Here is a 24,877-nt window from a genome sequence, read left to right as displayed (position 1 = left end):
AATTACTATGTACACGTCCGTTAAACCTCCAGGTGTGTCCACTGCTAAATCCCCTGACCCAGACTCAAGGGAGCGTGGACAATATTGACGCTAGATTGCATGAAAATTAAAACGGAGAAGACATCTTCAACTAAGAATCTAACTCATCATTCTACTTCTCCCCGTATCAACCCAGCAAGAGCGCCAATGACTGCATTCATCACCCTACCTATTGTCACCTTACCTGTCGTCACCCTACCTGTCATCACCCTACCTAGCACCCGCACACACTGATGTCCAAAACCCAGAGAGGCAGGCCGGACGGTGTGCGCGGTGTCCCGGGCAGAGAAGGAAGCAAGTCACCGTCTGGGCTCACTCAGCGTAAGGCAGGGAGGTCACGTCCACGCCAGCCCAACCCCTTCCCGGCAGACGAATGGCACCTTCTCCCCAACTTACCAGGATGATGACTTCAACCCTCCCGTCTATTCTGGTTACGAAAACCAGCCTTGCTCCCGAAAGCCAGGACTCCGGTACACGGCGCCTCGTTTCTCTTCTCGTCATCTTCCTGCCACCGGCGGTCAACCAACCAGCAGGTGCCCACGTCTACACCGTTTCTCTTGAGGGTGGTAACGGGAACAACACCGGAGGGGAAAATGGACCCTGTGTGGTGCTACCCAAAGGCCGGCCTTGTCCCTCAGAGGTTAACGTCCACTCCTCAGAACATTAGAACAGCCCGAAAATTCCACACCCGGCGACGGTCAACTAGCCGTGTCAGTTCAAATGCAAGCTATGGCACCCGTGGCCCTGGAGAACGACTGAATCATAGGCCCCACTGGAATGGTATCTTACGGGTTCTTCCAAAGGCTCTGAGCATCTACCTCTTAATTAAATCCAATTTGCTTTCCACCCGGAGTGTTACCGAGCATCTTCGCTTCCCCATACAGGCAAGCTCGAGACACATCATCCTCACCTTCCAACTACAGCCTTATGAAGATGTTTCCGCGTGGGAACATCCCAAACTGATTTATGGCGCGACTGCAACAACTAGGCAACTAATCTTCCAGTATAAATGCGACACATAAGGACAGCCTCACCGAAACATATAAATTCCACATATACTTAAAAATATTATTGTCTGTAATTTAATACAGCAGAATGTTTCTAAGCCTATAACCTCGCATGCAGAAGCAGTTTTTCAAGCATTAATACTTAAATGGGTCATAGACACCACATCTGTCATTCTGTCCTGAAGTCTATGAGGCAAAACCGAGACTATGCTGGCCTATTGATTTTTCTAGCATTTGCTTTAATTTACTTAACCATTGAGAAATCCATCAGTACATAAAGGGCAACTGTCCATTACTGCCTCATTTGCAGACATTCCTTCCCCTCGTTTTTGGTAAATATTTCCCTTAAATTGCTACGTGTTTACAGTGTAAAAACGAATTAGGAAAGTGCTCACACCTGTTTCTGTTCAGTAACTGCTGCACTGAGGTATATGTAACGTGCTTAAAGATAGAATAAATATCTAGACATTATTACATCTGTGTGCAAAGGGTGGTAAATTAGATCCTAATTACATTAACAGGGACTCTGCCTCCCAGCTTAAATTTTACATGAGCACTCTGCAAAAATTCAAAAGCTCTGCTGTGGTTTCTTTATGAGCTGGTGATTACAGCTACTTCCTATGCGGTCACTAAATATTCTGTTTACAAATAAATGAAGAAGCTTTGAGCCAACTTGCCAGGGTAATAATCTATTTCTTTCTCCCCCTCCCTCTTCCCAGCAAACCCTCGCCACATATGCATGGCAACAATCAGGAGCCCTGGCTTCATCTAATTACTCCATCACATAATTTCACAAATTGCCTTGTCACTGGGGAGCCAAGTGCAAAACACGCTCACAGTGGGATTTCAGGCAGCAGCTTTCATTTACTACTCATTCCTTGTTAAATTAAACACGAAAACACCAGTTGTGTGAAAGAAGTCAAAAAGAATGCCTACGAGTGAGCCAGACGAGTGTATCTCCTACCTGCCATTTCACCAAATGCATTGCTGGCGACAGGAGCCTCCACAGGAGGATCCCGTTGGCCGGCCCATTCTTACTTTGAGGCAGCTGCTGCGGTCGACCAGAACCAGGAGGCCAAAAACAAAAAGGCTGCTTCGAGAGAGACAGCTTCATCACATGTCAACGGGAAGCATGGGCACGTGGTCCAACAAATAAAATAAAATAAAATAAAATAAAATAAAATAAAATAAAATAATAAAATTAAATTAAATTAAATTAATAAATAAATAAAATAATAAAATAAAATAAAATAATAAAATAAAATAAAATAAAATAAAATAAAATAAAATAAAATAAAATAAAATAAAATAAATGATATTCTCTGGCCCCTCTACTCTTTGCCCTTTCTGCCCGGCCGTGATCCACACGCAAGAACACGTATCTGCGCCAGATGAATGATGCTAAGCCCTCTGAGAGCATCCACAGCATCCTACAGAGCTCCACCCTGCCTAGGAAGAAGGAACCAGATTCCACTAATCTTTGAAAGTTCTCACACGGCAGGATCATCAATCAAGTTCACACAGTATTAGACGTTTCCCTTTTAAGTATTAATGCCTTACACGTTTCTGAAACACATCAAGATAAACGCTCACCCATCTCACTACGGATGTGGGTGGAAGAAAGAGTATACGGTGGGTGACGTGCCCATGGGGTGGGGGGGGGGGAAGGGGGTGGACCTGAGGTCACGTCCCTGGAAGCTGACACTGGTACATCCACAACGAAACACGGCCACCGGTAATTAAAGGTATTTCTTTGTGGCTCAGGAGCCGGCAGGGTCAGGTACCGTTTTACATCACAAACCAGTCCTTTATGCATGTCGATTTGCCAGCATTATCTGCACAGGGAGAAGAAGACATTAGCAGCAGCTGTCTCTCTGCTTTTACACTGAAAATTCTATTCACACAGACAGGTGGAGTAATTTAAAAGCCAATGTGGTGCAATTTCGATGTGACTAATGTCACTGCCTACTAAAATGCCACCATTACCACTGTTTATGGAAACATTACTAAAATTACATTTTATTCATAAGAATTTTAGGATTCTGGTTATTACTAGCTTTAAAATGATCAGACCGCAGTGTCAGAGCCCAGAGCAGCGGCCTAATTCTCCAGGCTTTAGCAGCCTTCTTTGCTGAGAAACGACAGTTGGATGGTAGTTTCAAGAGTAATCGAGACGGCAGCGGCAGGTTCCTCGGTCTCCATAAAGCAAATTAAAGACATAGCTCTTTGGCGTCCTGGACACGTGACGGGCAAAAAAAAAAAAAAAAAAAAAAAGTCTGCAAGGAGCTAAATTCTGTGTGAGAAGGTTCACTTAGGATTTGCATGAGGAAAGAGCCCTCACCCCCAAACTGCTATCAGACATTGTTAGTAGTAGACAGGGCGAGAGATTTACATATTTCCATAAGGAAGGAGGAGCAGCTAATGTTTAAAATCTGAAATTCTAACAATGCATAAATTATTCCAGTTGCACAAAATATCAATAGCTCTAGCTATGCCTTTTTTTAATGGGCAGAGACATCCAGAAAAAAAAGATCTAGGGGAGAAAGGATCATCCTTGATCCTTCGTTTCCAGTAACCATCAGGTTGCATGATGAAGTTTTATGCCAAACCCTCTGGCTCTTATTTTTATTTAAAAAAAAAATACTAATTAGCTAGTTCATGGAATGAGATTATGATTATACCTTTGAACTTCCACAATGCGATTTGATTTGCTCTGTATTTGAGAGGCAACGTGGTGGAAAGCACTGGGAAATTCAAGTCAGGAGAATCTGCTTCCAGCTCAGCCAGTTCCTAGCTTTCACCCTTGAGAAAAAAAATCATTCACTTCACTTCTCGAAACTTCGTTTTGCTCATCCTGCTACCTCATAGGCTTGTCTTAAGAATCCAGAGCACGTGGAAATATTAAACTACAAGGCACCGCCAAGACACACGTTGTGATTTCATTTAACCTTTGGATCAATTTTTTTCTTCAGCTGTTAACAGGACAGAAAGATCCAGTGTCAAAATAGCCAAGCCGTTAAGAGATCTTTTTTTTTTTTAAGCAAATGATAAAAGTAATGTCATGTAATGTGAAATCAAGTTTTTTTTTTGTTTTTTTTTTTAGCTTCTCCCCCAAGATGTTTGGAAACTGGCTTCTCTTTACATAATAGGAATTAGCCCTAAACTTCTATCACCTGCAATAGAAGTTACCTCTACTCATTGATCTTTCTTAGGATGGGTGTTCCTGTTCGCTGACTCTGCCTCCTGGCCCCCTGGTATCCCGAGAACTTCCTAGGACACTGAACTCTCAAAGGTCACTCGTGTCATGGGAGAGAGCATGGGCTCTACAGGGATGCCAAAATTAATGTGGGAACAGATGAAAACTGCAGAATATTAAGAACTGAAGAGCAAAGACACATGACAGGTTGCATTCATATATATATAGTCCCATTTTGCCTGAAGAGATAATACCAGGAGGACAAGGAGTCATTTCCACCAAACCAAAGGTCTCTAGGTCAGAAGAATTTGAATAATACATTATAAAATCAGGTAATTTGTATCTCATATCGACTAAGTTGGGATGTTCACGTTTATAACTTCAAGTTATTTGGGGCCTATCTCTTCTTTATAGTGTTCAAAGACAAAGCCACAGGTCTTGCATCAGGACCCACACTCACTGGGCTGTAACTTGCTGAGTGAAGGCATTATGCAACCGCAAGAAAAAAACCAGGGCTAAAGGTTCTTAAGATGTTAGAAAATTGCCTGTCATAACTCTCTCAGGTACTTCTTTGTTCTTGGAGGCTTTCCACGGGCCTATCAAGAAATGGGTGCCTATCTGCATCCCCGAGGGCTCTCTCCTACTCTTGACACACTAGGAGGAGCAACAAGTCCATCGAGGTGAGCCAGCCTTCCCGGGCTCAGGACTCTGCCAACTGAGGGACAAGCAAGATTGAAACAGCCTTGTCCGTCTCAGCCATTTGGATGGGAATCTGCACAGTCACTATCTCTGCTTGGAGCCTTACTACAATAATTTTTGCTACCTCGTGGCATTCTGTTATTACAGGTGAACTTGGACCGTGACCAGCAGGGTTTAGTGACCTGAGCAACAGACCATCGACTGCAAGGTGCTCTCCACTATTGGTTATCTCCTGGCATACACTCACAACAGTCAAAATCAGAAAAATTAGAGCCCTGAACATAAATATTTAGGAGATAAAAAGAAGTAAAATGGGTCCGTTTTCCCCACTAGGATTGGTCCAGGGAACAGGGGTTCAGAGAGATCGGTCCTACAGAATAATGTCCACGTATGTAGGGACGTATTTATGTATCTACACGTTTCCATAAGGAAGACTGAGATGTGATTGGGATGTTTCCAGTCAGATCAGATAAAGTATCCTAAATTCCATGACAAATCGATTTACCTCTCCTGGACAAACAGCCAACCAACCAAACCCAACCCAAACACTAGAATCCTTTCTAAAACAAAACCAACCGATCTTCTCTCCATCAAACCTTCATATTTTAAAGCAAAGTACCTTCCCTAGGAATCTTAAACACTGAGAAGGTAAAAAGTCAAGCTTGCATTATGGGAGACTCCTAAGGGTTGGGCTGAGTCAGTCTGAGAGACACACTCACACACACATATAAGCAATGCTCCAGTTTTAATCTGAATGATTAACTGAGGAGGAGCAGTTGCATACTCACTGACCGAACTTGATACTTTATCTTCCAAAATATATCGGAGGAATCAGAAGAAGACATGATATTGATGTATGCTTTGAAGTATAAATGGCTGGCTAGTGTTCAAGCAGTTATGTGCATCAGCAACCATCAACTTAATAAATTGTGCTTATATGGGCACTTTTGTTTTGAACCTCATCTTTTATTTAATTAGGCCGATTCAGAGCATATCAGAGAACCGAACTACTGTGTATTTTCAACCTATCCTTGGAAACAAAGGAAAATTTTAGCATAATCTAAATTATAAATTGCCAGCCAGACTCTACACAAGCCCCTTGTATATGGCACCAATCCTCAGAGACATGAGCAAATCATTTGAGCACAAAAATCTCTGTCACATTCCCCAGTCAGAGCTCATTGGCTTATGAGTCCTAGGTACCTGGGTAAATGGGCAATTATTTAAAGTTGGACTTTTGTTTTACTTTTGATTGTTTTTTTTTTCCCCCATGTCCCCTCATCAACCGACTGTAATTACCCCAGGTCAGAGGTGCACAACCATGATGGGGAGGAAAGGCTGGGACGAGGGGAAGGAGGTGTGTGGAAGGCTGCGAGAGAGCTCTCCAGGTCACTAATGGCCTCTGGGGCAACGACTTGGAGAACCGGCTGATGCTTTGCCTTTGATCTTCTAATTCACAATGATCATTAGTATTAACTCCGATTCTTCTGGGTGAAGAATTCCAGCTGTAGCCTTTTCAGTTTACCTGACCTAAGAAAATTCATCACCCATCCCATTAGGATTTCAATAACCAGCTAAGAAAGAGAGAGAGAGAGAGAGAGAGAAAAAAAAAAAAGGCAGTTGCCCCAGAATCTAGAAACCACCCGCTTCATTATTAAAACGGAGTTTATATGGCATACATCACAGAAGAATTAGGGCATTCCAACAGTACCTCCAAGTAATTAAACAATCTATTCCATTTGCCTCCTAAGAGGGAGGATTCCCAATTGGGTGAAAAAATCGTCAGGGTCCAATGTAATCACAGTGGAAATATGCTATCTCCAAACTAGCAGAGACCTTTTAAAATTAAAGTAGAGGGATCTGTCACTCAAACTTGCGCTAGTTTTGGCACAGCCTTGCTCTGACCCATCATCATCATGAAAGCCCGTGAAGGTGAATGGCAACTACATGTAGGAGAAAAAGTAGTAGCTACAAAGATATTCTCATAGGTTTACGAGAGCTCATTTTTGATAAGGCACATGGACATCTGGAAGGGAAAAATTCTTGTCACCCCTACATCCTGGTTTTCAAGAATCTCAATTTAATCATGTATCTGCGGATAACACGCAGCGAAGAAGGACTCAAAGTTGCTGTCTCCACAAACCACCTTCCTGGGGTCAGGCACGCGCATATGAAGATATGTTAGGACTAGTCTGAAGGAAGGACTGTCCTTCTCAAATACTCCTTCCCATTCTGGGCAAGAGTTCAAGAACACTGCCTTCCTGACCCCACTATCTTCTTAGGACTGATTTTAGCCGACTCATACCAGCTCGTTAGGCACAATGGAAATATTTGCTGTTGAAACCATCAAATTTTAGAGGTGAGGGACAGAAAAACAGAGGACGGAAGGAGGGGACCAAATCCCATCTGTTACCTACCTACATGCCCACCTACAGGTCCTTCTGTCTGCCTTTTGACCTTTCACTCACCTCGACCAACAGAACGGTTGTCTGGATACCAATGAGAAGGACTTTTTCAGTGTAATAATAATTCCTAATGTTGAGAGAACAATTCTTCCAAAACTGCAAGCAGAGATATGACACTAAGATGTCGCCAACAGATCTTGTTACCAAAAGCAAAACCAATGAAACAACATCTGTCTCTTCTAGAGCATTCAATTCCCAATTCAATTCCATTTACTCCATCCTTAGAGTGGCGGACCCGCAGGGCACTTTTCATCTAATAGTGTTTCTATGGAAACGCCATTCTCAACCTGGAAGATTCTACAACCCCTCACTTTGGCTTTATCCACATTGAGAGGAAGGTCTTATAAATCAGAAATTGAGCCATAAATTTCGCCACAGACAAACAAGGATTTTTCAAGGCTACAAGTTCACAAATAAGAAACAAACAAAACAAAACCAAAGAGTCAAAAAAATGTGTATCCAGACACAGAAACAAAGTGTCTCTATTAAGCATCCAATGAGATCCGAAAGATCAGTGAAAGGAATCCAACAAGAGAATGTGAATGAAAAACCAATTCACCTTGAGGGTCACCTCCCCTTACTGGTCAAATACCAGATGCGTCGCCCCTCGCATGGTTTCTTCACCTGACCCCGCAGGTGTGTATTTGAACAGCCTGCATTCTTCCTAACTTTCAAGATTCCTGGGACACACAGCAGCTCCATGCCGGAAAACATGTCACTGCATATTTTAAATAAGAACCATATTAACCGCTTTTCTATTTAGATTATATTTAAATCCGCAATATGCAAGAGGGTATAAATCCAATAGGGTAGGGGGGAAAGAAACAAAACAGAAAACCCTTGATTTTTTTTTTTTTTTACCTGAAACGTTGTATTTCTCCCTTTTTCTCATTTTCGCTAGGCCCTTAGGCACATATCGCTGTAACACCATATAGCAAAATAACTGGCAATATGTAAAACACATCCAGTTTAAACACTATGACATAGTAGGTTGTAGTTATAGTTGGAATAACACCTTTAAGAAGGAAAAAGAAACCTTCATGGAGCATATGCCCCCGAACTGACTGACTATACAGTGACTCATACTCAGATATTAAGTATTTCTTAATTGTTTGCAATAATTTGTCTTCAGGCAAATGCAAGCATTTCTATTAATAAATGCTTTTGTTTTCTTTCGAATTCTCTCTTATTATCTAAATAATGTCTGTCATCCTTTGCGATTCCAGGGAAGAGTTTCTTTTAAGAGACCTGCTCCTAGTTATCAAAACTGGCAAATGCTCAACTAAGACTGAGGTGGAGATTTACATCACTGAAATTTCCTTTTACCCCAAAATCACCAAAGTTTAAAATCTGTTTCCTTTTTCTTTTATTATTTTCATCGTATACAAGTATTTCCAGTTTAGCTCACTGTGAGTCACAGAATGAAGGTTTAGTTCTCTCCTTGGAGTAGTAAAATGTGCTACCGATTAAATCTACCTGTGGACAGCTACAGAAACAGCACATTTTTCTTATGCAGCTGGGGTGCAAATCCAGGAAGGTTTTTTTTTGTGTGTGTGTGTGTGTTTTGTTTTGTTTTGTTTTGTTTTGTTTTCAGGGCCCATTCTACTCCCCTGACACACAAATGCTTGAAAGCCCTTTCAAAGACAGGTTTTTGTTGTTGTTGCTGTTTTTAACTGAATAAACCCAATGTAAAGATTGACCCATTTATTTGAAAAAATAAAAGAAAGTAGGAATTTGCTTTCAAAAAAAAAAAAAAGGTATGTGAGGTTTTATAATACGCTTTTTGGCAGTTAAAAGATTAGTTTTTACAGCTTGCTAATAAATTGTTATTGCTATTACGTTAATTAGTCAGAGTTTCGAATGCTCTTTCGTATCCTGCAAGATTTCAGACAGGATTTCTCCAGATTAAGTTACATTAATCACATAAGCAAGAATGTGATCATTTAAAATTTGTAGCATCTTCCAAATGAATCATGCAATTCCCCCAGAACCCTCAGAACTTGACATAAAGTTGCTAAAAGATTAGTGCGGAGATATCACTACTTAATCATATTTGAACAAATAACAAAACTCTCCTTAAACTCTAGAGGCCTTTCCCATAGAATTCATTATGACCGGCTCCTGACTATGAACGATTACCTAAGCGGTTTGTGCATTCCTTCAAGAGGTGTAACAAGACAACTGACAACTGGACGTCTAGCTGGTCTTGCAATTAGAGAAGAGGGTAGGGCATCGTTTTCATTGGGGGAAGGAAAGAGGGAGGAAATTTAAATGTATCTCCTTTGCTTTTTAGATGATACTGTGAGATATTCGGTTTTTTTAGAGGTGGTTACCGTTACCGATATTTTTGTACGAGCACATGGCAGCGGAGTGGGGAAGCGGGTGGGCATGTCCGATGCAGGCCACTAGGCGATTTCTGCAAACATGCACAGAAAGCCAGGGAGGTGTGGACAAATGGGTTTCCCCTTCCAGGGCAGGGGCAAAGGCCAGCACAGACCCCAAAACTGAAAGACGTTAGCCAGACCTCAAGAAATCAGGCAGTTTATGAATAATTTCCAATCGAATTGCCCGAATAACAGATGGACCACAAAAAGCATCGCAATGCAGGTAAGATCTTGCTGGTGGCTACAGAAGTTTTTTTGTGTTGTTTCGTTTTGTTTTAAGAAGATAATATAGCTCTCTCTACAAGGTTCTTCCCAAGGGTATGACCTAGAAAACCAGGAAACCTGGTGGATGAATAAAAGAACTTGCTTCTCTCTCTCCTGATTCTGTCTGAACTAATATTTGATTATATTTTATTCAGGGGCATCTCAGCCTCAAGCTCCTTTGCAGATTGAGATGGAGGCTGATGAAATCCATTCTTTTTTTTTTTTTTTTTTTTTTTTTTTCCGTTAGTACAGGCAAGAGATTTTGGTCGTAACCTCAGGGGCCACCTGATTTTGTCCCCTTCCGCCCCCAGGCTCCAGATCTGGTTGGCTGGTTGGCCCCAGTGACGAAACATCAGCACGGCTGCATCAGCACCGTTCACCAACTGTCTCTGCCTATCTCCCGCTACGTTTTCCTCCTGCCGTGCCCTCCGTGCCCTCCAGACCCTGGCCCTTCCCATCCCCCTCAGTCGTGGTCCATAACCCTCAGGGGCAAACTTGCACCAGGCACATCTCGGACTATCCGCGTACAGGTAACAGACATCAGGTAAGTAACGGCACCCGGGTGGGGTTTGGGGTAAACCGCATATGCTGCTAAAATCAGCCACACGATCTAAAGCTCCAACTAACTACCAGCCCTAGGCCAACCTCCAAAGCTGCTTCCCAAATGGTCAGGGTAGTCTAGTTGCTGTTTGGAATCATGGTGACTGGGGCAGAGGGAGGAAAGTATTTTACTTATTTATTTTTTATATTTTTTTTTAGTTATCCTTGCCGGAAAGTCTGGATTAATTTACACCCTCGAGTGTTCCTGGAGGCAGAGCCTCCATCCAGAGGAGCAGAACCAGCGTGGTGGCCTTTGACAGCCCCTCCTGTCTCCCTGACACAGTGCAAGCTAAAGGCCAGCGCTCTGAAGGTGGGCAAAGGTGGGGAGGGTCAACTGACCTGGCCACATGGGTGACAAAGCAGAATTAACCTTGATATTTAAACATAAATGACGTTAAGGAAAGCAAACTATGCTTAAAAAAAAAAAAAAGTAACATAAAGAGTTTGCTTCTGACGTTTCTCAAAAAGCCAAGACTTTTAGCATTCGCTCACTTGAGGCTACCAGGCGGGGGCTAGGCGATGACCTATTTTAAACTCAACCTCTGTCCCTAATATAGTGAGAAGTCCCCCGTGGCGACAACGTTGCTGATTTTTAAAATATTATTTTATCCATAAATTTTCATTCCGTCTTCTTCCTCGGATGTCATTAAGTCGGTATGCACTTACAAAAATATCCACCAAAATATTATGATTATAAATATTTTGAACATGAAATTCATTCAGAACAATAACCAAACAAAACAAATCCCTTGGTGGCATAAAGCCCCAAATCTCCAGTTTCTCACATCTCCAGGAGAATTCCTGCAGTGAAAACAGCAATACTCACACAGACAATATAAACTGTTACTCTGCTTGAAAAGTCACAAGGGACTACACAGGAAGAGTTGACTCTATATTGCTGTTTCCCTTTACAGTTCTAAGCACAGGGACAACTTTCACTGTGCAGCTCGGGCTCGGATGAATGTCTCGTAATGGCAACCAGTGCATGCAAACCACTTCAGAGCAATTTATGTGAGCATCTTGCCATTGCAACAAGATTTAAGCTTTTTGGGACCGTGCGCTAGGAAGGTCCGCTACAGCGTTAGGAGAAAGGAAGTCCTTCTCTCCGGGGTCTATCTTACTTTCTTCTTAGTAGGACTTGGTTCTAGGGACCCAAGAGTCACACTGAGAAAAGCAACATCATTAACATACATACTTAAAATCACAACTCCTACACCTTATAACTTACAGTTAACAAAATTGCAATAGTGAACTTCAAATAACACTTCTCGTTTGGGGTAAGTATCTAGGAAATAAGGGCTAACACTTCTGTAAAAACTAGGGGGACACAGTGATTTATGAAATATTCCAAGTGCAGAGGGATCATGTTCCCCCATCTTTTTTTTTTTTTTTTCTATCACAACGGGTTCATCGTCCATATTTAGTTTACATATGTCATTTAGAATCCACTTACTGTTAGATGCTGGAACAGCCACGCCCTCATGATATTTGTGGCTACTTTGGGAAAGATGCCACGCTTTTTGTGACGCTTTTTGTCCTTATCTGGATCATCATCGTCACCTGTGCTGGGGGAAGCTACACTGTTGTCCAAGCCATCACCTGCAAACATAGTGAATCAAATTTTGACTGATGCTACCTTGACATGCTTTATGCAAATAGAATGCCTTTGGATATAAACAAAACCAAAAGAGCAATATAAATGATTAATAGTTTATTTGGTACTGTTTTTATTATTTTTTTTTCTTTTTTTTCCATGACAAAGAGAAAGAACAAGGCCTAGGCTCAAAAGTAGTCAGGTCTGAGGAACTTCTTCCAAAGGACAGTGGGAAAGGTCAAAGGGAATGAGGGGAAATGGCCAATCTCTTTAGTAGCTTCGTTGCCATGGTAATTATTCAGAGGGGTACAGCTGAGACGAGTTAAGTGTAACTGGGGAGTTCGATATGGTGGTGGCCGTGGGCAGACGTGCCGTCCCTGCCTGGGTATTCAAACCCCACATACAGTCATTGATGTCAACTTGTGAGAAGATGCATTTAAGACAGCAACTATTTCCACAAGTGATCTATCTAAGACTATAAAGTAGGCCATGGAAATGTAAGTAATCCATCATCGAAGCGCTTTGACATAGGGATGCTTCAAATAGAACATAATTTTTCTTGTCATAGAAAGAGAGCATCAAGTTTAGTAAGGGCAAAACTCCCTGAAATAGTTTTTTTTTTTTTTAAATTAGGAAACAATTACTATGTAAGTCACTAAAGTGATGTTAAATTAATAGTCCGTTGAATTGGATTACCCTACAAATCCAGGCAATTTCTAAGATTTCTTCCAGATTCAAATTTTGCTCATTGAAAAGTCACCTGTTTACAAACCCCTGAATATCGTGGATCCCATTCTTCCATTGCTCTCTGTTCTAACGTTTATGTTGTGTCCTCTAGAAAATACTCTGGCGCTGTGACACGATAAAACACAAAAATGCAGCATGCCTTTCACAGCGCCGTGCGTGGTAAGACAGAAAAATGACGTTTCAGCCCATGGAAGCACACACTGCCTCGCGCAAGTCGCGAGGTACAAATGGGAACTGATACCTCGTGTTTTGGCACAAAAGTTCAAAAGGAAGACGAGGCTGGGGCTGGGCAGCTTGGTTCCTGCCAAGGGGGCCTCCCGACCCGCCACCTGCGGGCCACCCCGGCTCTCGGGGGAAGCCACCGACTTCCAGGGCAGGACAGGGCCCCGCGGCCCAGGAAGAAGGCTTGGCAGTGAGGCAGCCGGCACACCTGGGGGCACGTGGGCACGTGGCTGCACGCACACCTGGGGGCACATGGCCTGCACACACACCTGGGGGCACGCAGCCTGCACACACACCTGAGGGCATGTGGGCACGCGGCCTGCATGCACACCTGGGGGCACGTGGCCTGCACACACACCTGGGGGCATGCGGCCTGCATGCACACCTGAGGGCACATGGGCATGAGGCCTGCATGCACACCTGGGGGCACGTGGCCTGCACACACACCTGGGGGCACGCGGCCGGCCTGAGTATGCTACTGGAGGGCCGTCTACGCGGCCGAGGAGTCGGGTACTCGGATGAGACCCGTCTCCCGGCCACCGCGCGTTGGCACTGGCCTCAGGTTCGGTTACCTGGCTTCCTCGGATCCCTTATTCCCTGTTCCTTATTTCTGTCACCCAAAGACACTAGGTACAAGTGTACTACTTTGATCTTCGTGATTCTGGTCTAATCTACGGTAATTAGGTCGCCATTAATCAATTGTTCTTACCAGCTCTCTCAGGAGTCCCCTGCGGAGCCCCCCACCTCACCCCCCAAAAAAGGAAATTGCCCCCAAACGGCCTTAACTTGTATGGTAAAGTTTAGAGACTGGTGGGCGAGGAACAGACTAATTTCGACGTTTCTGCGATGACTGCCGCCTATGCCACAGACACGAAACTTTGGCAGAACTTTTCTGTGATTTTAATTTTAAAAAATCCGTAATTTTATTGTATCTAAAAATCCCTCTGTTTTGTTCAAGTTCCACAGAATCATAGCTGTGTTCTCGGTGGAATAGATCCTAGAGACCCCCCCGCCCCAACCCTCCATCCCCCGGACTCCGGAGCCCTCACTTGTATGGGCAGCGAGCCAAGAAAGTGCTTAGGTGACTTGCCCAAGGTCACACGGCAGGTCTGGGGCTGGCAGGCCTGGGCCGGCCCAGACACACCGCATCCCCTAAACCGGTGCTCCTCCCACCCCACCAAACCCATTATTTGCATAACCAAGTGTTTTAGAAGGAGTCCCCTTGGATTTGCCTAATAAATTCCTTGAAAGTCCAGTATTTAAAGAGGCTTTTTATTCAGAGAAGCAATTCACCATATAAAATAACAATTCATTAAAGAAACATGAGAAAAGAAACCAACTCAACAGCATTTAAAATTTCAATGGGCTAATCCACTTTCAATATGCAAAAGGTAACCGAGGAAAAGAAACATATTACTTGATCATTGATTAAAAATGAAAAGCTTCTAACCTAATGACAGTTTTTCACCACCTCTCCATGATTGTTTTCCACCTTTAAAAAAAAAAAAAATAGCCTTTCCATCCATCTCAAAACCCCTTCAGATTAATTTAGCAGGCGATGCCTAGTGCCTGCCTCGAAGAGAATTCATTGATAATTTATGGAAATATCTACTATAATCCAGCGGAGATGACTTTTTTCCAGCTTTGTGCATCAATAGATAATCAAGGCCTTAAAGCAGCCTTAGCTTCCCATTACCTCAGGCAAAAGAATTCCTGAAAGCGTGCCTTGAGGGCACCTGAATTATATACTCCATTAGGAGAGGAAGGCTTTCTGCATTCCATGTGTAACACTCACCAGAACCTTTCCTGTTTATTTCTGCTGTATGAAAGCAGCAGCATTAGGAACAGAATTTTTTAAGTGAAGACTTATGTAGACACAATGGAGAAACCTTTCAAGCAGGAGCCAGATCACCCCCTTCAGTCCCTGGCAGTGACCTCTCCCGAATAAAAGGTTTCTATTACATCATTAGCTCAAGCCAAAAACAGCCTTGGCTTAATGCACAGTTTGTTCTTCCTACTGTTTTTAGGCAAATACAGCTACTTTACTCCCATCTGGGAGGGAAATTACACTGCTGGGTTGTAATCTAAGACAAGATTTTCATTGGAAGCAAATGCTTTCAATCCAGTGTAAATACTGGTGCATGTTCAGAAAAGCCTAAAACAATAAACCCTGCTCCTTCCCGACACAAGTTAGGGAAATGGAGAAGATGGGGAAGGAGAAGAGCATAATACAACAGACTATTCTAAAAGCAAACACTTTCATAGATTTTCATAAATTGTTTAACCTCTTCCACTTTCTAGAACTGAAAATTGATCTCGAAACGTCTCCACCTCCGAGGAACAGTCTAAATGGTCAATTGTACCTCTAGCATTTCCATTCACTCTGCAATTTGATACAGTCACCTCGATGCGGTCTCTGGAGGATTTATTTCCTTTTTATTTTTTTTATTTTTTATTTTTTTTTATTTTTAAGATCACTAAACAAACTTGGAGAACCGCCGGCCGACCACATGGCAGCAGGCAGCAGCTCTGAACCACATTTGTAAAATGTCAGCAGTGACTTCATTCCTGGAGCTGACTTCTCCTGCCGCCAAATGAAGGCAAACTGAAAAGGTGGAAATAATCATAAAAATGATGCTAGTCCATAAACAAGCTTACAGCCTCATTAGGATAGCAGTAGGCTCCAGTGGGTGATTTATGCTCGTTTTGCTGATGCTATGAGGAAATGCCATAGGGCGACTTTAGCCAATTGCTAATGGTTTCTGACAGCTTCTTAGCAACTAGTGCAAGCAACGTTGTGGCGTTTGCTAGTGACAGAAACCGAAAATGTCATATTATCTGCCCATGTGTCATGAAGTCCGTGTGGCAATTAACTAGCAGGCCAGTGACTGAGGGGCCAGAGGCTCCCGAAAATGGCCTTTGGCTATGCAGAGGCAGCCGAGGGGAGCAGAGCACCCGCTGCTGCACATATGCAACATTCTAATGCAGCACCCCCTTCCTTGTGACTCCCCGGCTCTGATGAGGCCCGGCCACTCCAGTCCCTTTTTTCTTCTCACTCAAGTGAAACTCTGGGCTCTCCTCTCTCCTCTCTCTCTCTCTCTCTCTCAACCTCTCTCTCTCTCTCTCTCTCTCTCTCTCTCTCTCTCTCTCTCTCGCCACTGGCTCTGGCCTTATGAGAAGCCTCCAAAGCCTCCAATGCTTTGATATGATTATCCCGATGGCTCCTTAATTGGCAATACCTGGTTCTGGGCTCTCTGGACGCTGGATTGTAAGGTGCCAGCCATTTTTCTGCTCTCTCACGAATTAGTCTAAAAGGATTGAAGATCACTGAAGCAGACTCATTGCCTGTCAGGTTGCAGGGAGCAGAGGGACTCGGTGGCAACAAGACACTACGTGAAAAACACCAGGCTTCTAACGAGGTGGGGGGGGGGGGGATCCTGGCCACACTTTCCAGTTTCCGAGCTATCAAAACCATGCACTATATGTCAAACTGTCAAACCTTTCAGCGTGGGCCATTTGCCCTTTCAAATAATATTTAAGAATTGTTTTTACAAAATTTTATAGGCCATGGTCTAGTGAAAGAGGCCAAGCAACAAAGAAAGGAATTTGTACTACAATTCGTCTACGGACAATTTCTTGCGAGACCTGGTCTGTCCCTGCGGAGCAAGGCAGGTGACCTGTGGCAGCTCCCAGGCTGTCAGAGAGCTCAGATTTCAAACACGCTCAACTCAAACATCCCGAGTCGCCTATTTAAGCATGCCCAGGCATTTAGACTGTGCTATCTCGTGCCTTTCAAGGCAGGATAAAGCGGCATTTACCGCATTCAGGCCATTCAATGGGTCAGACTGACCGTGTCAGCAGGGGCTCCTCTCTGGCAGGTCAAAGCGCTGCTCCCATTTTTCTCTTCCTCCTAACTCCCTCTCTCCGCGCACCACCCCCCCAACCTCCAGGATTGCCCATCCCCTAAACCTATTCTGAGCCAGGCCAGAACAAAACCCCCCGAAGTGCCCAAGATTCACCATCACAACCCAGAGGGCCCTCCAGCGTCGGCCGGCCAGCAGGTGTACATAAAACGGGTTGGGTTGGCTGTCAGAGGGCTCTTTCCGTCGTTGAGGCAAGACTCCTAATTAGGGATATGAACTTTCAACCACCGGGGCAGAGGAAGGTGTCGGGTTGTGGCCCTTCTTGTTTTGCTAGAAGCCGGGCTGCGAGGCCTCCCAGCTTGGAGACAATTCATTTACAGACCTGTCCTGAGGACCCGTAGTCTCTGGCCGGGGTCGCTCCTGAACTTTTGCTTTGCTCACCTTCAAGTGCTTGGAAGCAGAATGTTTGTCCCAGAGAGGCCTGCAGACTCCGAACCAAGGCCGTTCGTAATCGCACCTCTCGACGCGGAGTAAACTCTGCCATGACTTGGGAGGTGTCTACGCGGTCAACCCAAAAGCACGAAGACCCTACAGCTCATGTTGTAAGGTGGCTCCCTTCTCCTCCAATATGAAGGCTTGCTGTTGTTTCTTTTTTTTTTTTTTCTTTCCTCCAGTCTGTTTTCTCACAGAGCACATCTACGAGGATGAATATGGCATTTCACCCCTTACACGGCGTGTAGAACATTCCCTGCCCTTCCAGGGGCTGCTGCTGGTGCAAACATCCCATGAGCATGAGGAGGTCGGGTTTCCTCTGGAGCGGAGCTACCCGAGTGTGCCAGGTTGTTAGGAAGGATGTAAAACTACCCCAAGCCCACTGCTCCAGATCAGGGCTGCGTCTGCTTAGCCAGAAGTCAGATGGGATAATGTTTCTGTGTTATGTTAAGAGGATAAATGGTGAGAATTATAGACAACCCTTTCTCAGGAACCAGCTAGAATGCTTCAGAGGTTATAAAGAAGTGTTTTGTCTTCGCGGGAGAATGTGTAATAGCTGCCAGAGTGATTTTTCTAAGATACGTATATGATCTTATAACCCCGGCTCTCAAGATCCTGCTGCGGCTATCATTTGCCTTCAGGAAAAAGGGCGCCTGTTTTAGGCCTCCGAGGAAGGCCTTGCACCATCTCTGTGTCCCCTCCGGGGGCCTCGGGCCTGCCTCCTGCGGGAGTCGCACCCCGGTCCTGAGGCTCCCGGGCTTCTCACCCCCTCCCCGCAGGCACAGCTCCCACGCCCCGTGCGGTCCCCTGTGCTAGGCCTCTTTGCAGGGTCCTTCCCGGCAAGCCCTTTGGTGACCGTCTCTAGGTTTCGCCCAACTGCCATCGCCTCTCAGGAGCAGGAAGCATGTGCCGGACTCTAGCGGCTTGGTGCCACCCCTCCCTGACCCCCAATTTTTCCTCCATCCAAGCACACGTCGCACTCTCGCGGGACTGTTGGTGTCCTGTAGTGTTATATCCCCTCGACTCGGTCACAGGAACTATGAAAACAGGGACAGGGTCCTGGTCCCCTCCAAGAGTCTCCAGGCCCTGGCTTCAAACTTGTCCCTGGCTATGAAAGGAACGGGCACATGCGTTTCCTTTTTTTTTTTTGCACTGCATGGAGAAAACGGGTTTCCATTTCCACCTGTGCTCATCCTCTCTGCCAGCTGCTTAAACTCTTGAAGCACAGTCACCAAGGAAAATCGGTAAACCCTACGAAGACGTGAAGGAAACGCATTCTCCAAAGCTGGGACGTTCCCTTGGAATCTTGCAGCTCGCCGTGGACAAAAGGCGGACTGACTTGAGGAATCAGAGTTCTTCTCAGTGTTTGCCATTGTCTCTCGGGAACACACTCCTACCTCTTTTGATGACAATTTAAAGCACTTGGCCTAACTAAAAGGTCTTGCTGGTTGCACAAGTTTTCCTGAGTTCGACTCTAAAAGATGACGCCGATGTGTTTGCTCCCCTCTGCCCTTTCCCCCAGCGAATGACACACGTTACTTCCACGCCTCCCAGTTCGACCCTAGCAAAGGAGCCCGGCTGCCTCGCAGCAGACCATGTCACCCCGAGCTCAGGCTCCGGGCGCACGCTGTAGAGACCCGCTGCCAAACACAGAACTCCAGGACCCTGGCTTTCCCTTGGCTTTGCCGAGTCACGGATGGGCCTTCCCCACCGCACTCCTCCACCTGCCTCGGCAAGTTCTCAGCAACAGGTTATCGGAGGACCTTGGCATCTCATATACAGACTGACGCGCCGTAGGGTCCTCGGGGACATTAGAAAGGCTTCTCCAAGATCAATGAAAACCTAATACGACCCCGTAAGTCTAAGTACACGCTTTCAAGAGAAACACAGCAGACTCTGTACGTCTTCAAGAGGGCGGCCAATAGACAAATACACCATTGCCTGCATCCAGTGGTTCACTTTGGGGTTCGACTTGAGTTAGGTTTCGGTCACCTCGGCCTCCCTTTTGTATGTCTGCTCATCCTTAGGTGTTTGATGTCTCCTTGTTCCCGGTTCAGAGCGATGCTCAGTTGATTGAAGAAAAGTAACAGAGGAGAAGCACGTTCTCACATGTGTTATGGTACCACCGCGACCTCCCTGAAAATCTTGAGGTGTTGGTTCCTTTGGAAACCAGGATAAGGAGCCAACGGCGGCGTGAGGTTCTAGAAGGGGCCTAGGACATGGCCTGCGTTACGGATAAACGCTGAAGGCCGTGGCTGAGAGACAGAGGTGAAGGGAGAGTCGGGGAGAAGATCGAGGAGAAGCAAACCTTAAATAAACACGTTATTGGTACTTGTAAAAAGGAATGTGTAAGGTGTATGCTTCCCAGGGTTGGCTTTCCAGAGGCCTGCCATGAAGCTTGTCCTCTCTCCTTGGCGTAGGTCTGTTAAGCGGTGACACCCACTTGTTAGTTAGCCACCGCGGAGCGAGCTCGCAGCTTATTTTGCCCTTTAGCGGACTGACATCCTGACATCACAGGAACCTAACGGAAGAAATGGAGAAGGCAACGCCCTCTCTGAATGTACTGCCCCCCTCTTCTAAAAAAGCAAAGCGCAAAAAAAAAAAAAAAAAAAAAAAAAAAAGCAAAGCACAGACTTTAAAAATGAGCCCCACAAGGGGCACCGGGTGGCTCAGCGGTTGAGCGTCTGCCTTTGGCCCAGGCCATGATCCCTGCATCAGGCTCCCTCTCCCTCTGCCTCTCCCCCTGCTCTCTTTCTCTCTCCAATAAATAAATCAGATTTTTTTTTTGCAGGCAACCATCTTTTGCCTAAGCAGTCACCCCTTACCATTCGTTTATTCTTTTAACAAAGAAAGTATTGAATTCCGACTGTGTCCCAAACACGACATCAACCGTTAGAGACACGGATGGTGAACAAAATCAGAGAGGGTCCCTGAGTCTTCGGAGTTTTCCAGAGAGAGGGCACAGATGTTAGAGAAGACAATCACAGCAATAAAGGTGCGACTGCACTCGATCAGAAAGAAATCTAAATCTGTGGGTGTGGAAACAGAGGATACTGACGGGGGAGGAATCTGGGGCAGATTCCGGAGTGTGGAGGAAGTCGGGCCCGAATGGCCAGCCGCCGCAAAGGGCCAGAGAGCAGAGAAGGAGCCGCAAGCCACGGGGACGGCACGGACCAAGGCCCTGTGTCTGGAAGCGTGACACAAGCACAGAACCAGAACCGGGAAAGCAGGACCAGGTGACGCTGGCGAGGTGAGGGGGGCCAGACCACTCAGGGCCTTGTAGGCCATGGTCAGAGGTTGGGTGTTTGTCCCTAAGGGGCTGCTAGTGACCCGCATGCCCCGATATCACATAAATCTCACCGAATAAAGCCTCACGCCCTGACATCTCTTTCCTTCTGTTTTTTTTTTTTTTTTTGACATTTAAAAAAAATATTTTATTTATTTATGAGAGACACAGAGAGAGAGGCAGAGAGAGAAGCAGTCTCCATGCAGGGAGCCCGACAAGGGACTCAACCCCGGATCCCGGGATCACGCCTAAGACAGACGGGATCACGCCTAAGACAGACGGGATCACGCCTAAGACAGACGCTCAACCGCTGAGCCACCCAGGCACCCAGGCACCCCTCTTTCTAATTCAACCTAGCAAATCACTTGATTCCAAATTAAGATCGGGGAATGAGGGACAATGAAAAAGCGATGAGTCCATTCAGGTCGACCCCAGTGTAGGCACAGATCACACGCTGGTTAATTCGCAAGCAGGTCTCTTGGACATGAGAACATACGTTGACATAGAAGCAAGTTATGAAAGGTGTCCGGTCCCTAGGCCTGCTCATCGAAGCCAAAGTAATTCATTAAGTGAATAAAGTTCTGACACCTGAAGCCTGGGTGCGGGGAGTCAGGAAGTATAAGAAGAAGGAGGAAGATGAAGGTTTTTTCCTCATATTTCTATACATAGAATCGGCCTAGGAAAATATTAAAATATGCATAAGTGCCTTTAGTGCCTCCTTTTCTTTCTTTCCTTTTTTTTTTCTTTTAAGATTCTATTTATTTATTCATGAGAGACATAGAGAGAGAAGGAGATACACAGGCAGAGGGAGACGCAGGCTCCCTGTGGGGGTACTCGATCCCAGGACCCCGGGGTCACGCCCTGGACCGAAGGCAGACGCTCAACCCCTGAGCCCCCCAGGTGCCCCAGGACCTCCTTTTCTATAGTCCCTTCCACAGCGCAGCCTCCATCTCCTGGGCTTTCAGAGCATCCCAGCGCCTTGGCCTCCCACCTGGGACACCCCACCCAGCTCCATCCTTTTCCTGCCCTGAGTTCACGCTTGCCATCTCCCAACAACCACAATTCCCAGCCTTTCAGTCTGGTTCATCTAAGCCAGACCCACTGAGGTAGAAAGTGATCCGCGAGATCAGAGACACCGATGCCCCCTCACCTTCCCAGAAACGTGGGCGTCTCTGAAAGAAAATTCGTTACTGCAAACAGATCTTTGACTGGCAGGATTTCAGGTAGAGTAGTAAGTAAAGTCAGAAAGAAAAATAAAAAAGGGGCAGCTGGCTCTGGGAAAGTCTTGTTGTTGTGGTTTTAATCAGCCGGTGGCAGCCTTTCAGAAGAGCCCAGGATCGGTTCCCAGACGTGCCATTCCGTCCCTCCACCCTCAACCACTCGGCCCTTGCTCATCCCTCCCTGCATTTGGGAAGCCACGCAGGTGCCTCACCTTGCTCAGTTTTGCTTTCTTTTTCACGGAAACTGCGGAGACAGAGAATGGGTCCTGAGGGTGCACAGCGGGGAGAAGGGCAGTAAGAGATCTGGGCGGGACGTGTGTGTCTGGAGGATGCTCCTCTCACCTGGGTGTCTATAACTCAGAGATGGCCCACCCGTCGGAATAAATTTGGAATAACTCCTTTACTACCAGCAAATGCCTTCTGGTAAGCATCTATCAATTCATGATTCTTCATGGAGACCACAAATAATGCAGAGAACGCAGCAGGGTAAGAAGTACGAAAAGGATACAACCAAGTAACGGAGACCCAGAATGGAAATGCCCACTGGATTTTTATGGGACACGAAGAAAATCTGTTGAATTATTTTAATTTCGATAGATTTGGGAGAAGAAATGGGACTTTCTAAATTCATGGAAAGTAAGGATTGTCGGTTGGAGTTGGTTATATTCATATTTGCAGTTGACCTAAGATTTATTTTATGTAAGTATTCCTATGCGTAGAGGACTGTGGATAGATACAGCATGCACCAAGAAATCAGCTAAATTTTCCAAGTTTTTTTTTTTTTTAATCATTGTACTTTGTTCTTTTGAGATAGGAATACCTTTTTCTAGTAATTCAATATGACTTTTTGACTTGAATTCCCCTCAGGGGAACAACAGCAAATTAGTTACCTACATACAGAGGACAAACAGCAATGATGAATAGGAAAGGAAAAAAAACACAGATTTTACTCATTTTTCATCCATTCAGCATTTTTTTTTTTTTTTACGACTAAACACCATGGAAAATCCCTGCAAAAACAGCATAACTTCTTAATGAAGTCTTAGAAACTTCAGGATGTGAGTGCACTGCAAGATATTACTGAAATCTTTGTATTTATACTAACAGTAAAACAAAATGGAAATCCCCCAATCTTTTTCTAAGGGAAAAAGAAAAAAGAAAAAAAAAAAAAGATATGCTTATAATTGCAAAGGTAAAACAGTGCAAAAGTCATAAACTTTTGTTTCGAATCAATATCTTGGCAGCATTTTAGGAACTGGTACTTTACCTTTTTAATGTTATTATAGTAATGGATGACAAATTCCTCGAGATATTCTTCCCAAAATATATAAATCATATATTAATGAATGGTCAGAGAATTCTATTTAACCGTGAACATGAATCTCTTAGTCAAAACAAAAACAAAAGCACAAAAACAAATGCCACACATGGGATCTTATAGACAGGCACACACACACACACACACACACACACACACCCATTTATTTTTGTGAGATCCTCATATGCATGCTATATAATTTATTTTTAAACTTTTATATACTCTGCACGTGTGTGTGTATATACATATGTGTGTACCTATGTCCACTAACACAGAAAAGACAGTATTATTTTTTTTTAATCAAAGAGGTCACTCCTTCAGCAAAGTAAATTATATAGAATACACTTGAAAAGGAGGATTTAATTTTTTTAAAAAGTTACTGACATGCAGGTTTTGGAAGCATTTGAAGTGGTTCTCAGCTTTGGCTACACATAGAATCATGTGGTAGTTTTTACAAATCCCGATGCCTTACACTGTACCCAAGACCAATTAGATTAGTATTTTGGAGGGTGAGATCCCAGCATTAATGATTTTTAAAACTTCAAGATGATTAAAATGTACAGCCAAGTTTGAGAACCAGTGGATTAGAATCACAGATTACATGTGGCAAGGCTCAAGTATTTTTTTTTTTTTTTTACAGAGAAATGACCGTAAGACCCTTAATCAGAGAACTGTTGTGTGTATTTTAGATGCAATTTTCAAAAAGGTTTACTCATCTGGTTTCCTATCTCATGGTTTGCAGACTGAGAGCTTTGTAACAATGTAAGATGATAAAAAAAAAAAAAGGCAAAAAATAAGAACCTGGCACACTAGGGCCCATTAGCATAGGGGGAAACAGCTCTGTAAATGCTAAAGAGGCTGTGTAGACAAAACGATATGCAGCACAGGGCCATAAATCATGTATCGGCTGGATTTAAATTTTTTTTAAGTTTGTTAAAATTAGGTATGATACAGTGTGTGTGTAGTCGGAGACATTTTCCTAAAAATACCCTTAAATTTCTTAATATTTAAAAAAGTAGGATTCTGGTCATCTGGACCACATCATTCTTGAATGGCAGCAGATAAATCAGGATAACGTGTCTATGTTCTGTAGAAACTTTTCACATATTTGTCGTCCCTTCCCTGGACTGTATAGTGAGATGGAACCCGGCCCTCACTGCGAGCATCATGCGTGGGCTAACCTGGGGCACCACCTCTGTCTTCTGACCCTCCCTGGCTTCCAGGGAATCTCCTCTCAAGGTGCTCACAGGTTCTTCATCCCTCCTCTTCTGCTCTCAGTACGGAAAGGATGCAGGGGGGAAGGGCATGGTGTGTGCAGGAAAGATGAAGGGTCAGTGGAAGGGGAGCGCAGCTAGAGAGTGGGAGCCTCCTCCTGCAGTAAGGTAAAAGCCGGAATGCCACGGATGGGGGCGGGGAGAGAGAAACCAGATGGCATTCCATGCGGGTAGATTTCTTTGCATTCAAAGAAAAATAGAACTAGG

The 24,877-nt window shown here is 44.6% G+C and overlaps 1 protein-coding gene and 2 long non-coding RNA genes across 9 annotated transcripts in view; 1 reads left to right on the top strand and 2 right to left on the bottom strand.

Moving 5' to 3' along the window:
* Nucleotides 1-24,877, bottom strand: part of MEIS1 (Meis homeobox 1) — a 165,498-nt gene that overhangs the window by 79,263 nt on the left and 61,358 nt on the right. For all 7 annotated transcript variants that reach the window (XM_038551459.1, XM_038551464.1, XM_038551463.1 and 4 more), the window contains one exon: nt 12,108-12,253. In XM_038551459.1, the coding sequence (XP_038407387.1) occupies nt 12,108-12,253 (146 nt within the window). The remainder of the gene's footprint in view (nt 1-12,107; nt 12,254-24,877) is intronic.
* LOC111097796 lies at nt 2,703-7,664 on the bottom strand. Its single transcript, XR_005366189.1, has 3 exons — nt 7,410-7,664; nt 3,728-4,018; nt 2,703-2,881 (listed from the first exon to the last, which is right to left on the bottom strand). It is a non-coding gene; the product is annotated as an uncharacterized LOC111097796 (long non-coding RNA).
* Nucleotides 6,671-12,313, top strand: LOC111097795. The gene is made up of 4 exons (XR_005366188.1): nt 6,671-8,042; nt 10,366-10,598; nt 10,814-10,964; nt 11,569-12,313. It is a non-coding gene; the product is annotated as an uncharacterized LOC111097795 (long non-coding RNA).

This window comes from Canis lupus, chromosome 10 (assembly GCF_011100685.1).
Source record: "Canis lupus familiaris isolate Mischka breed German Shepherd chromosome 10, alternate assembly UU_Cfam_GSD_1.0, whole genome shotgun sequence".
NCBI lineage: Eukaryota > Metazoa > Chordata > Mammalia > Carnivora > Canidae > Canis > Canis lupus.
This window is presented reverse-complemented; position numbering and strand designations above follow the sequence as displayed.